At 39.7% G+C, this 14706-nt stretch overlaps 1 protein-coding gene across 3 annotated transcripts in view; it reads right to left on the reverse strand.

Moving 5' to 3' along the window:
- RNF130 (ring finger protein 130) overlaps nucleotides 1–14529 on the reverse strand; it is a 42099-nt gene extending 27570 nt beyond the window's left edge. For 2 of the 3 annotated variants that reach the window (XM_080991425.1, XM_080991426.1), the window contains exons 1-3: nucleotides 13568–14529; nucleotides 5205–5396; nucleotides 968–1218 (exon numbers count right to left, since the gene is read on the reverse strand). In XM_080991425.1, coding sequence (XP_080847551.1) covers nucleotides 968–1218; nucleotides 5205–5396; nucleotides 13568–13826 — 702 coding nt within the window. In that variant the 5' untranslated portion in view covers nucleotides 13827–14529. The remainder of the gene's footprint in view (nucleotides 1–967; nucleotides 1219–5204; nucleotides 5397–13567) is intronic. The other variant, XM_080991424.1, reaches the window with a different exon arrangement.
- Nucleotides 14530–14706: the final 177 nt, after the last annotated feature.

Raw genomic sequence — 14706 nt, forward strand, 5'->3', positions numbered from 1 at the left:
TAACACTTATGACCATTCCCAGTGATACCTGTGTGTCATAACCTGGGACCCAGGTGAATGTCATGACCTAAGGCAGATGTCAAGACCCTCAAGTCAGCACAGCACAGCACAGCACAGCATGCACTTACGCTCAAATCCTGTCACTATGCTTACACAACTGACCACAGCCTGCTAAGTGCCAAGTCTGCATAAACAGGTTCTCACAGGCACAACCACAACTTGTTGCCAAGCTACTGTATATGGAGATAAGAGCATATTTTGAACACACATAAAGATAGCCAGTTAGGATAGTTTAAGCTTTTGCCATAATTGCATATTTTCCTAAAACGCTATAAAAGCTCTGTGAACCCTTCGTTTGAGGGCCCAGTTTCTTTTGGCAGTTATCCAACTGGGTCTCTTTATTCACACTGCAGCATGCAATAAATCTGAACTGAAGTGCTGTATTTGTCTTCTTTTGGTGAGAAGAATCTGTGTTTTTATTTGTAGGTACCTCCTTTTTAGGTAACACCAGAATACTTCATTTAAAAAAAGAAGGCAAAAAGTAACAGATCAGGAAAGTAGTTCAAAACAAGTTGAACATTCACCTAAGTTTAAGGGTTTTACAGGAAATATCCCCTTTCTCCCCTACTCCAGAAAGTATTACTTTTGTCTTAAAAATATATATGGGTCAACATTTAGTGCAGGCCCATTTATATTCCCTTTAATACTGAATAATTGCATATGATAAAGACCTTCGGCAAAATACCGAAATATATTTTTATCACAGTATGAAATAGCTCACATGTTGCATGTATTAACTTTACAATTTAATTACAAGGGAAAATTAATATCCCACCCTTCCACTGTAGTCATAGCACTCAGGATGGTGTATAGTAGTTAAAAGCAGTTACAAAGACATTTAATAAAAATCTATCAACACAACAGAAAAACCCTACACATTTGATATGAAGAATCAAAAGATAGTTACCTGGTTCCGATCACGTGCACTTGTATATCTGATCTTCTGGATGAAGTAAAATATTAACCATGCTGAAGAAATTATCATCAAAACTACGAACGATATTGATACAAAGACAAGAGAACCACGGCCAAAGTTTTTGTTTGGATAGCGGGTTCCAACTGCTATTGCAATAATGACAGACATATTTTTCTCCAAGTAATTCAGAATCTCCTTAACCTTCAATTCTGTGATCATGACAGTGACAATGTCTCCAGTTCCTATCAAAAGAATAAACAGAAGAAAACAATGACTCAACATCTGACATAACATGTATGTTTATTAAGAAGCAAATCATTTGGCTGTACATATATACATTTAAACAAACTGTTAGGTATCAAAAAGCTGATCCCGAATTGTGAAAAACAGTATGAGATTAGCAGCCTCAAATTTTAGACAATTAGGAAAGCAACATTATTTTACAAGCACTTTTTTACATGCACATCTCTTAACCAACATCTGTTCAAAATGATTTAATTTCAAAACAACACAAATGTGAACTATTCATACTGATATCTACCAAGTACAAAGGAGTGAGACAAAAAAGCACCTATATTCCTCCTAAATATAGCAGTTTAGATCTGAGGCTAAAGGAAATTCAAAAACATTGAAAAGAATTGGCCAAGCTATACCTTCACCCTTGAGTAAATGAAAAGATAATCATATTCCTTCTTGAGTGACCTAGAAAGTAATGAATGCTCCACTGGGCCAAGTATACAGGATAATATCCAACTAAGCAACCAGGTCACACTCAGAGTTAATCTTATGAAATTAATGGTCAACAATTTTCCACTGATATAAATGAGTGAACTCCAAACATAACCAACATTGGATATAATACACAATGACTAGCTAGCTAAAGATTTAGTGATGGTTTTTGGTTTTCACTCAATCCAAGAAACAGAACTGAAGGTCTCACAGTAAAATTCAATGAAACCATCCAGCAGCAATAACAAAAATGCAATTTTAATGGTAGAGCTTATTGGGCAAATTGAGAAAGGAAACTTAAAATAATGTTGTATATATATCTCCTGTGTACAGCATATCTCTGCCTAACAGATACTGGGTGAAAACACTGGACAACTCTGCCACACCTGATTGTGAGCTATAGGAGCATTTTCTTTGATTACTGCTGGAGACAGAACGATGTACTCAAACAATTGCTCTGTCACAGTTCTCCTGCTGCTTATCTACTCTAATCTTAATTTTTTAACAATTGCCACAAATAACCTAGCAACTATATTTTTCTCCCTTACACAAGTCCAGGTAACATTAATTTAGAAGGCAACCATGGGAACTAATAAGTATTTGATACCTTTCTGCAGATGCTTTACTGTAGCATTCAGAGACTATGAACTTGAATATAATGCATCTGGTCACAGGTCCATCTAGCCAGTAATGTCTATTTTATGCATTCATGCTTTTTGAGAAGCCCACAGAGTACAAAGACAACAGCCCTCTCCCATTATTACATCACCAGCAATTGGTGTTCAGGTACATGCTGGCTCTGAATCTGAAGGTTTGCCCAGAGCTAAAAACATATCACCAGAAGCAAATAGCCTACTTGAATGTTGTCCACTACTGGACGCCAAGTATTCTATATTTTATTGCATTTTGCAGTGGAAAAGCATCTAGCATTTATTGCCTACTCGACTACCCCTATTACATTAAAGCAGCTAAGATCAGCCAGTGAGGGGCAAACAAGCAGGTTTAGAAAGAAGCAGGCGAGGGTTGAAGGTTACAGCAAATCCAATGGCTACCTCAATGCCAGCTCCCAGGGAACAACAGGCGAGGACTAACTAAAAATTAGATTAAAAATATATGCAACTAATACTTGGCTGAGCAAGATTTCCAGCATTAACCTATGTCTAGGAAGAATGCAACTGAAGATTTCCCTTTGTCAGAGAAATAGTATTCTATCATAGTTCAACAGCGCAATATGGGCTCCAAGTCTTGTATTTTCAGATACTATGCTAATGGAAAGCTGTCATGAAGGGTTTCTTTTTTTTTTTTTTTTAATCATATTTATTAAAATTTCCAATAATAACAGAATAAAGAAGATAGAAAAGATAAAGAAAAAGAAAAGAAAGAAGAGAGACCAATTTTAAACCCTTATGTTCATAACCTTCTTTCTGGGACTCCCTCCTTCCCCTCCCGACTGTATTCCCCTTTCCCTACGTTGGTTCCACAAGTTCTCATTCCCAATTTAACCTAATATGTTATGCCTAATAGCCAATTTAAATTACAATCTTAACATCACTCCTCACCTTTAACAAAGTAAAACAAAGATTTTTTTCCCCAAAATCTACCCCGTTTCCTTCCACGAATTCCCCCTTTTCTTTTTTTTTCCAAAACTTGTTAAATCAAAATACCAAAGTTAATATATAAAAAAAAAAAATTTAAAAGATAGAAAATAGAAGAAGATTCCAAAAGTTGATTACATAGCCTTTGGATTCTAGAATTCCCCCTCCCTTCCCCGGTTTAGATTCCCTATGTCCATCAGTCTGTATGTTGTCGGCCTGGAGGTCTCAAGTCCACAGCCAAACTTTCTCAATTCATCTTGCCGGTTTTCTTTAAATTTACTTATTTTGATAATATTTAATTTCAAAAGTCCAGTCTAATCGAGGCCTTTAATTTCCCTTGATCATTGTTACTCCTCCCATTGTTCTTGCCGTGGCGTAGTTGGTCCTTTACTCTTTTGTTTCTTACTTTCTCAGGTTTCTGTCTTGTTCAGCTGCAAAACCATTCTTATTCTGAAATCTAGTATCTCTACAGAGGTTTGTTATTCAGGAGCTTACTTAAATAGAAAGATTCTATTGTGTTGTCACCTCTGTAGACAAAACAAATATTTCAGTTTTGCTACTTTCCCAGGAGCTAAGACCAGTAATACACATCCCAGAGTAGTTTTCCATATACGCCGCTTGTAATGTCCCAAAGCCCCTCTAGAGGGATTGCAATAACTTTGTGTCCTCTCATCCAAAAGTCAAATTGTTGTTTCTTTTTCCATCCGACATTTTGTATCCATATTTATATCCAATTGTATCAAAATCAACCAGCAAAATACTTGTAGCAAAGTCCTCTTTATATTCTCAAGATTTGACAGCTACTTTGACAGCTGTCAAACTCTCCATCTCTCTCCGCCAGGTTCTCTGAATCGCCCCGGTTCCCGGGGGGGGTTGCCTTTTCCCTCTCACCCTCGACTCTCCTCCAGCACAATTCTTGTAATGATTCCATCGTGGAATTTGGTATTTTTAGTCAGCAATAAACTTCAGAATTGATCTTGGTTTCTCAGTCCTTGTTTTAGCATGTTTACAATCAGGGAGGGGACTGACTTCCTTTTTAGATCCCCCCCGCTCGTGCCGAATCCGAAAAAAAAAAATTCCTTTTTTTTCCCCTCCTTTTGTACCCGGTTACCCAATTACTCACGGGTTTTTGTTAAATGTCCGAATTTCAAATGGAAGAAGCCAGCGCTCTCCGACGAATGGCATGCGGCTGCACTCGGCAGGGGAAGCGATAGACTCAAAGTACCACGCCACTCCCAGGCACCCGATCCGTAGCCTTTAAAAAGGCTCCTTCACGAGTCGGGAGGGCGCTGACGGTACCAGCCGAGTCCCCATGTCCACGGGCCCCGTGCCCGTGGTTTTTAAGGGTCCCCGCGTCGCCGGCGCGGTAGGACCCAGCCCCTGCCGAGCCGGCTCCCTCCGGAGCTCGGAGGGAGTCCGCCATTCGGCGATGGCGCCAACCCGGAAGTCCTGTCATGAAGGGTTTCTATAGATCATGTATGTTTTGTAGAATGTTTGAGCACAGCTAATACAATCATGCAAATATGCGTTGGAAGGGATTGTTGCACAAACCATACTCCATATACTTATCCTTCTTCCCATCTAGTTTCTGTTACAGGCATTAAACTAAGCACATTATTTTCTTCTCTGTCACAAATAAAGTAGACATGGCAATATGCTATGGTCATGCAGCTAGTGGAGACTGCCAGTCTCAGCACTTTATCCAGCACTTTTATAAATCAAAGAATGAATGACCAACTTCCACGCTTGATAATCACAAAAAAGACAAAATGCTGTTAACTATCCACCATGATGTATCTGAACATGTCTAAAAACAAATCACAAATACCTTTAAAAAGTCTTACAACATAAGGGAAATAAGAAAAAAATGAGGAGAAAGGAATATCTGGTATCTTAGCTTTTACCTGGATGAGTCATGGTGACAGGCTCCTCACTTGACATATTATTGTAAATTACCACAGCTGAAGCATTATGTAAAGCTGCCCGCAGGATTTTTTGTTTAAAAGTGCAATTTCCTCGCTGCAGTAGGGCAACCCACTGCTTATTTGTAGGAACTGGAAACCGAGTTCGTGGATCACAGCCTAAACGATCTGAAACTAAAAAAAGGAAAGAGATGTCAGTTAAAGTTTGTTGAAAAAAATATCTAAAAAGCAGATCACTGGCTAAAATTATTCTCTAGTTATGAGACCAGAACAATTTGCACAACCCAAAGCAATTTTTAAGCTAAATAATAATCTGTAAGTGTTAACCATATTTGATCATTATGATCATTACACTTAAGGATTTTTTTCAGTTCCAGAATACGTACTAGTGAATATTTTCAATACCTGGTCAGAGGAATGGCAAAACGTTAGGATAAATTTGTTCATGTACCGCTGTCATCTTAAGTTGCCCAAAATTTATGTATATATTTAGAAATTAGAATGCAGATTTGGAAGCGACTCAAAAGGCCATCTTGTCCAACCCCTACCTGGAATATCGGAATCACAGATGGCCATCCAACCTCTATTTAAAAATCTCTAATTGCCTGGTACTCCAATTGCTTGGTATAGGGACACGGGTGGTGCTGTGGTCTAAACCACTGAGCCTGGGGCTTGCCGATTGGCAGGTCGGCAGTTCGAATCCCTGCAACAGGGTGAGCGCCCGTTGCTCGGTCCCAGCTCCTGCCAACCTAGCAGTTCGAAAGCACGTAAAAGTGCAAGTAGATAAATAGGTACCGCTCCGGCGGGAAGGTAAATGGCATTTCCGTGTGCTGCTCTGGTTTCGCCAGAAGCGGCTTAGTCATGCTGGCCACATGACCTGGAAAAACTGTCTGTGGACAGACGTCAGCTCCCTCGGCCAGTAAAGCGAGATGAGCGCCGCAACCCCAGAGTCGTTTGTGACTGGATTTAACTGTCAGGGGTCCTTTACCTTTACCTTTTACCAATTGCTTGATACCTGGGAGACAGTCCTATTGTAAAAGCTAGCTTATAAACTAAGAATATGCAGTATAGAGAACAGAGCAAAAAAAGATTTTATTTGCTATAGTTTGGTATGATTTTATTAACTATATCAATGATTAAAAAAAATGAGAAAGACCCCCCCAAAAATGTATACAACTTGATATGGCAAATTCAGTAAGATGTAATGGTCAATCTTTATGGTAGCTTTGAATCAGTACAATGTCTAATTGTGCCTCTACATGTATCAGAAAGGCAAACAGGCTGGCAATCTCTGTCCTCTTCATAGCTTCTCATAGAATCTTCCAATATTTACTGGAACTAAGGGATACTACCATACACCTTGAGTGCCAGACACATCAATCAGCATTGTAAAGGACACAGACAACCATGTCAGCAAGTTTAATTGTCAATAGTTGTCCATTATCATCTGTCATCTATGATCAGTTATTTAGAATCCATTTCTAATGTATATTTTTCTCAAGCTGAGGACTCTGAATATATATGCTGGAAAGTCTCCATGGCATAATGAAAAGCAATTTAAGAGTAATTCAAGCTTATACAAATCACTTATTTAAAAATATGTGATCTGAAGTCATTTATGTCATTTCAGAATCGTACAAAAGGTTACTATATAAAATGTTTTCTCTTTTCAATAAAGTGCCAAATTCCACCAACCTAGTCTATTTCAAATTCAAGTACCTTCTCTGTACTGACAACCATCCTCTACCTTAGCTCACTCACAATGAATTCTGAACTTCTTGGGTGCAGTGAATTTGCTATGCTTTCCAGTTTTTGAAGCTGCCACATTCAAAGATCATCTGGCTCAGAACATTTAGAGCTAAGCCACTTAAACTTAATATTATTTAGAATCTGATCTAACATTGCATGCAAAACTGCTATCTAAGGTCTTGTCTTTCAAGTTGGTTAATTCTTTTTTTATTCAGTGGTGGTGTTCAATGCCTACAGCACAGGTGATGCTGTAATACTCAAGTACTCAACAAGTTGCTGTAATGCTCTAATACTCAACAAGTAGTGGATTATTTGAAGAAACTGGTCTGTCCCACAAAACATGCAGAAAATGGGATTTCACCATCCTGTTAAGTATCCTTCCTAGTCCTTCCAAGAGCTTGCAATGAAGTATGCAACTGCTTATTTTCTGGTAGCTATTGTACCTGCTAAAGCAAAATCTTCTGCATTTTCTATGTGTTATGTGTGAGAAACTTTTGAGGTTACACCTGGCAAACTTGCATAGTTGTGCTAATTAGAGAAAAATAGAAATCCCCAGGTGTCATCTTTTGAGCTACAGGAAATAGAGACTTGGCAGAAAAGCATGTAAGCTGAAGCAAAACTGTGCTCAGACAGTTGCAATTTATTTGGGGGGGGGGGAGTAATTTCAGTCCACAGAATTTTGGAGCATAATCCACTCCAAAGGAGAATCTAAATCTCAAAGTAGTACAGTACTCTGTATAACACTGCAACATCTTGGTTACCAGCTAGCAGACAGTGCTGATCAGATGCTTCTTGTTACAGATGGCTCTCTTGACCTTTACCACTCTGGAAATATCCACACCTGAGATGTACACATTATATAAATTTCAGGGGTGGACGGAATCAAACATGCCTCGTAACTGAATTGCAGGTGCACTTTTCTGTAAACAAGTTTCCCTGAAACACCTTTTCTTGACTACTTAAATACAGAATCATCCAGCCCATGTGACAATCTGTATCACTTCAGATTACAAATGGATGGATGAAATGGTGAATGCTCACATATTACAAAACTGCACAAATGGGTTGGTAAAGAATGTTGGTCACCAATGAGAGGTGAAATGAAGTGAAATGAAGTGAAATGAAGGAAGATGACAATTCCCTTCCCCACTACAGGTCCCATGCCATCATCTGTTTGAGGATCCCTAATCGCCTGAAGCAGATGGGGGGGGGCAGAGAGCTATGAGAGGGAGGGGAATTGCCCCCCTACATTGCCTCCCTTCCTCATTCTGCTATCAGATTCCTTCTGGAGTTCTAATCATCCATGGAGCTCACTGGGTGACCTTGCACCAGTCACTGTTTCTCAACCCTATCTCACAGGGTTGTGAGGATAAAAAGGGGAGAGGAAGAACCATATACATCACTACGAGCTTCTTGGAGGAAAGGTGGGATATAAATGCAATAAACAAATAAAATAAACATCTAATCTGAGTTGATATAACTGAAGTTTGGCACAGATATTTTTAAAAAATAAACAAGCTAGTAAACACTGGTTTGGTCATGTCCACACAATGGAAGATGGCAGGATCCCAAGGACGTGCTCTACGGGGAGCTGGCTTCAAGCACCAGGCCTCTTGACAGAACCAACTCTGCATTACAAAGATGACTGCAAATGTGACATAAAGGCTGGTAACATCAACCCTGCTGTGTGGGAATCCCTTGTATATGACAGCAGTGCCAGGAGACAGACAGTCAGGTTGTGTATCCACAGCAGTGACCAGAGGAGGAATTGGACCGCTGAGAGGAGCACAGAGAGAAGAAACGCCATGGGGCATCAGTCTCAGCACAACTGGGTGCCTTCATCTGCCTCAGCTGCAACAAAACACATCTCATCCATACCAGTGTCTCTACAGCCACAGCAGGTGCTGTAACTCTTCAACAATTTGACTTCACCCCCAAAAGTACACTCCTCCACTGTCCCCTCAGAGAGACAGATGCTGTACACCAAAAGAAGTAAACTCCTGATATAATGGATTCAATGTAGGCATTTCCTTAACACAGCAATGTTGTTCAATTTTAAGCTTATTTGGAAGTACAGTACTGTAAAACTGTTGCAATGGAACTTATTTCAGAGTTGGTTGTATTGCATTAAGTATTAGTTTACTCACTATCTTTCAAAAAAGAGAAACCAGGCGGACCATAAATGTGCAAACATCCCACTATCACAGTGGATTTAAAAGGTAATATTTTGTTGCAGGTCCACTTATGTTACAAAAATGCTGTATCAGTATAAAGAGAAAAGACAGAAACAGCACTAACACCTAGCAGCATACATTGCCTTCCCCTCACGGTTACAATATCAAATTAACAATTTCATGTACCTAAACATTCAGGTTAATTCCCTGATGAACCTATTTTGTTTCCTCTCATTCTCAGTTTTACCACAAAACTGGGGTCTTGTATTAGATTTTTCTCTGGAAAAAAATGTTTTTGAGAACTCATTCCTATTTTACAGGAATGTCTCAAAAATGTTGATTGTTGTGATTCTAAGCCAATGATAGGGAACCTGTGCCTCTACTGATGTTCTTGGACTCCCATCAGCACTAGCCAGTATGACCAATCATCAGGTAATAAAGGAAATAAAAGAGCTGGGAGTCCAATAGGCTCCCCATCTTGACTGAAATTCTTCCGACAGATGCAACACAGATTATGGCCTTTCCCCTCAGTTATCAGTTTCAGCAGTCACCCAAGTTCTGCCTACAACTGAAATTTACTGAAGAATACGGAAGTACAATTTGCTTAATTCAAAGAGGAAGCAGCAGTGACTGCTCAGCAGTTATTTGCTTATAGTTAAGAAATTAGCATTGTGCAACAACTTACTCTTTTCCTCTCCAAAGTGCTTGAACTGAAATAAATGCTTATAACATCCACCTGCTAATATCAAAAACCTTGCCCAAAGTATCAAGCAATATGACTATAGTATATGTGGTAGTTTTCACAGCACTATGGAGAAAATATGTCCTAAAAAGCTTAGAACTAGAACACACATTTATAAATTGAAACAGTTTAAAATTAGGCTATTTTGGATTGGCAGCATCAGAACATTTAGTCACCTGAGGCTCAAAGTACTTGTTATGAGGAGTTCTACAATTCTTTCATCCTTGTGCTGGTTATGGAAACATGCAAATAATCTTAATACTCTTACAAACTGCAAATGCCTTCACAACTAGTGTTTATGCATGAAATCCAATTCGGTCACTTTACTTAACAAGTGCAATAATTTCAGTGCACTACAACACATATCCATAATCTTTACTACCTATACCAAAGTTCAGGGACGGTAAATTTGATGCCAATGTCATTTACCTCAAGAACTTGGACTTCCTATGGAAATAAAAATGATCCTTAATCACAATGAATGTGGTATCATGGTTAGACTAGGACCTCTGAGACCAGTGTTCAAAACCATTAAACCATTAAACTAAGTGGCCCAGTCTCAACCTCTCAACCTAACTTCACATGGTTGTTGTGTGAATTAAATAAGGAGGGAGAGAAGCATGTACACCATCTTCAGCTACTTGGAGAACATGGTATATAAATGCTATAAATAAATACTAAAGATCCATTCTTCTCAGAGATTATTCACACAGGCATAGTAACAGATCAAGAAACGTGCAAGTGCCAGCCCATCTCCACCTGGCGGTATGCATCTGCTCCTATGCACAGGGCCCAACTTTTGCTTTACCACCACAAAATGTCACTTGAACATTTACTGTGGATGTAGAAGGTTGAACTTTGCATTTAGCAGATGTACACAACACACTGGCAAACAATTTCAAGTGCCTTTCCTACTCTTACTATGTATCTTGCTATGAAGCACCCAATCAGTGTGTTAAGAGTGTATTCATTTTCACAGTTGACTCACAACAGTGAATGCATGATATAAAAGGGTCACCTGGTACAACTATTGAGATCAGACATATTCAGGTTAACTGACACTCAAAATACTAAAAATAAGCTACATACAGCAGCTTACATGCCTATTCTGAAATGTGTGACTTCAATTTCACTCTCATATTAACAGCTTAAAGACAATGCATCTAATATAGAACAGCCTAAATAGAGCAACACACAAGAAAAAAAATAAGTGGTAAACAGTTAATGGCTGCTGTGTATTTAGCTTTCCTAGTAATATTGGACTAGGTTGGTAAATGATCATGACACCAAATTTTAATGATTATACCATTTTTAAACTGCAGTAATTTGGAGGGATGAATGCTGACTAACTGAAGTTAGTCGTTTTCTATTTTAAAATAAAACAACTTTTCTAGCAATCTATAAGCTGTTTAGCCACATTATTTTCCATTCAGTATCAGAAAAGTAGCATACAAACAACAGATGAAAGAACTGTTTTAAAACAGTTTTAAAATTCTTTAAATAAAATAAAGTCAACTGGAATAGGGGTTCAGTAAAAAAAGTGCCCCTAAAAATTATTCAAGTTCTGCCTTTTTTATTCTACCCCTCCTCCAAATAAGGAGAAACCTATTCCTGTGATGGAAAGAGTAAGTGATGGAAAGAGTGATGGAAAGAAGAAGAGTCAAAATAGATAATTTCAGAGACGTAAACTGTCCTTCAGAGGCACAAATTGTCCATAAGAGAGGTATGAAATGTCACTAATTTGTGGACCTCATACCCCACTCTTCCCAAATCGTACAATGCAGGAGCATTCTGTGTCCTACTTCTTATTACTTCTGAATGGCTGTCCATGTACAAGATGCTATTCACCATGGTCCCCCACCTTTCAGTTTGGAGAACTACTGTATATTTATACAGACTTTAGAGTTATCAATATGTTTATGTCACTCAGTTCTTGTCCTGCAAATGTTCACTCTGTCTAGCTAGAGTTGGAGACTGGATGCAGACAAGCTAACTAAAGCGGAATCCAGAAAAATAATTATGGCTGAAAATGCTTTGTGCCCATGTCTATTCCTTGGACATTCAGATATACCTGAACCTAAATTGTACTATCAATAGGTCCTTAACAGTCAAGAGAACATAAAATGAAGAACATCTATAACCTCAAACAACTACGTATTGTTTTCTATTCAATTTGTTCCAAATAATCTTTTTAAATGTTTAGGGCATGTCATTCTCAACATGCACGTAATGTTAGTTTCATGGGACGAAAAAGGAAAACCTACAGTATTGAGATGAATTACACAAGGTTTTAAGCAAACTGTTAACATGCAGAGAGCACAAAAGAAGAAGAAAAGTAAACAGAAGGTGAGGTATGAAGAAAAAATAGGAAGTAGAAAATGATACAGGCCTAAGGCTGCAATACTATACACATATACCTAGGAGTAAGTCCTACAATGAGACTTGCTTATGAGCAAACACGCATAAGATCACATAACTCAGAGTGCTGACAATTAACTGCACAGAAGTACTAAATTAGAACCCATTCACCACTTAACGCTTACATGTATGTCCTAATTGCAATTTTAAAAATTAGTTCTATAGCACTTTCCACTTTACAATAGCTATAACACTGCATACTTAATGTATGTCTTATGCTTACATTCCAGAGCAACCATTTTTTCTAAGCAAGTTTTCAACTGTGACAAAAAATCAAGCTACTGTGTATAAGAATCTGCTAAATATATACAAAACACTCTTACACAACTTAAAACAAATCTTAAGCATCAAGTTATGATATCAGGTAGAAGAGAACTTTATTGCTCCAAGGTCTTTCAGAACTAAAAAGGTACCCAAGAGACTGTCAGGTTGAGATTTTTTAAAAAAAGACTTACCCATGTGTCTAAATTAATGTAACAGTAATTAATGGATTAACTTTCAAAGGACTAGGAAAAATATTATTTTTATAGAGAGCTGCTATTGGCGGGACTGCCTGTTCTAGATGGAACTTCACTTTAAAGCAAGTTAAACACTAAAGCTAAGACTGACTGGCCTTAGTCTCAGCTTTGTTTTCGAGGGCCAGATGGCATCCACAGTCAGATTGCTTGCAATTAGTTCCCTGATATGTTGCTTACCTCCTTAGAGGGAAGAACCTTGCCACTATTATCATTCAGACCTGGAAGGCTGTAGAAATTTGCAGCAGATGCAGAAACCACCACTTCTTGCCTGTTGGCTGAACCAAGTGTGATACCATACTAGATTGTGGGAGGCTTCGAATCAATCTTGTGTTCAATGCCCTTGAATACTCACAAAGAGCCATTTCACACATTACACGGCAGCAAACTCAAATTTAATTCTGAAGGGCAACTTGACAGGCAGCTCCCAGTAGGCTGAAAAGGAGTGCCTATGATACATGTGTTTTCAACATGTGTGTATGTATTTTAGGTGTACACCTAAAAAAAAATGTGTAAAATTGTACTACATTCACCCAAATGTACTTCACAGGTCAGTCCACGAACTGACTTTCATAGTTACAGATTGCTTAAATAAGGAATTACTGAAACCCAACCAGAACCAATGGGCAAGGGAGAAGGCAGAGGGTTTGATAGTTTTTGTGAAAATTTTAATGTGCACTGTAAGGAAAGCTTAACAAACCAAAGACTCAGTTAAACTAAAGAGAAAGAACCAAAGGAAATCCTTACCTCCATTGATTGGCAGAGGTGCCAAAAGTTGGCCTCTGACAGCTACTTTGGGAGAATCTTGTCCATAGCGCCCACGCTCAAGTATCAGCAAAGTAGGTGTTGAACGATCAGGACTCAGTACAGTCACATTTATGAGGGCTGTATAATATGCTTGACTAGCATTATCTGCACTAGCTGGAAGAGTGTAACAATTAAACAGGACCAAAATGGGCACAGAGGATAAATAGCTCCAATAAGGCAAAACCCACTTTAGGAACATTTTCAGCCCTAAAAAATGTAAATTTTATCTTCAAAACGTCTCTTGAACAAAAGATTATTGTGTGCATAAATTCATGTTATTCCATATCACAATAAAAAGGAATTAGAATCGCTACAAGAAGCAAGAGAGCCACCCTGGGTGCCTAGTCCTTTCCATACATTCAGCCACCGGAGGAAGATTAAAATGATATGGATGGTGGGGGAAAGGAGATTTTTAAAAAAATATATCGGGTTTTAAAAGGTGGAAACGAATCAGAACGAAGAAGCCGGGATAATAACCTAAGCTCTACAGCAGCTGCAAGGAAGACGACACACAACAGCTTATTCGAAGGAGACGAGGAAGGGGGGGCAGTGGGATCCAAATGCTTTAAAAACAGAGGATGGGGCTCCAGAGGCCGAGCAGTCCGTCACTCGATTCCCGAAGAGAGGGGCAGCTCTGGGCCTGCCCGCTCGCCTCCTGGGGCTTCGCTTTCTGCCAAGGAGATGGATGAAGGTAGGCAGAGAAGCGCAGGTGGAGGCGGTCGCTCCGGCGGGGCTTCGTATCTCCGGGGGCGGCCGCGGGGAAGGAGCGGCCGACAGTCTCGTCCGAGGGAGGGAAGCAGTCACTCAGCGTCGCCGCTCCGCCCGAGGGGCACAGAGAGACAGAAGGCGAACGGTGCCGCCGCCGCCGCCGCTTCCAGGACAGCCTGCGGCTCGGCAAGGAGATCGCTTCGGCGCCGCTGCTTCGGCCGCCCCGGAGCCTTCGGCCCGCCTCAGGCTTGCTGTCGGGTCCCGAGGCGGAGCCCAGTTTCGCGCGCAGCCTCCACAGACCCTCCCCAGCCCCAGGCGGTCGACTGCGGCGGAGTCAGGAGCCGCTGAAGCTCCATGGAGGCCGCTTCGGC

The sequence above is a fragment of the Podarcis pityusensis genome, assembly GCF_964106645.2.
Source record: "Podarcis pityusensis genome assembly, chromosome: 2".
Classification (NCBI taxonomy): domain Eukaryota; kingdom Metazoa; phylum Chordata; class Lepidosauria; order Squamata; family Lacertidae; genus Podarcis; species Podarcis pityusensis.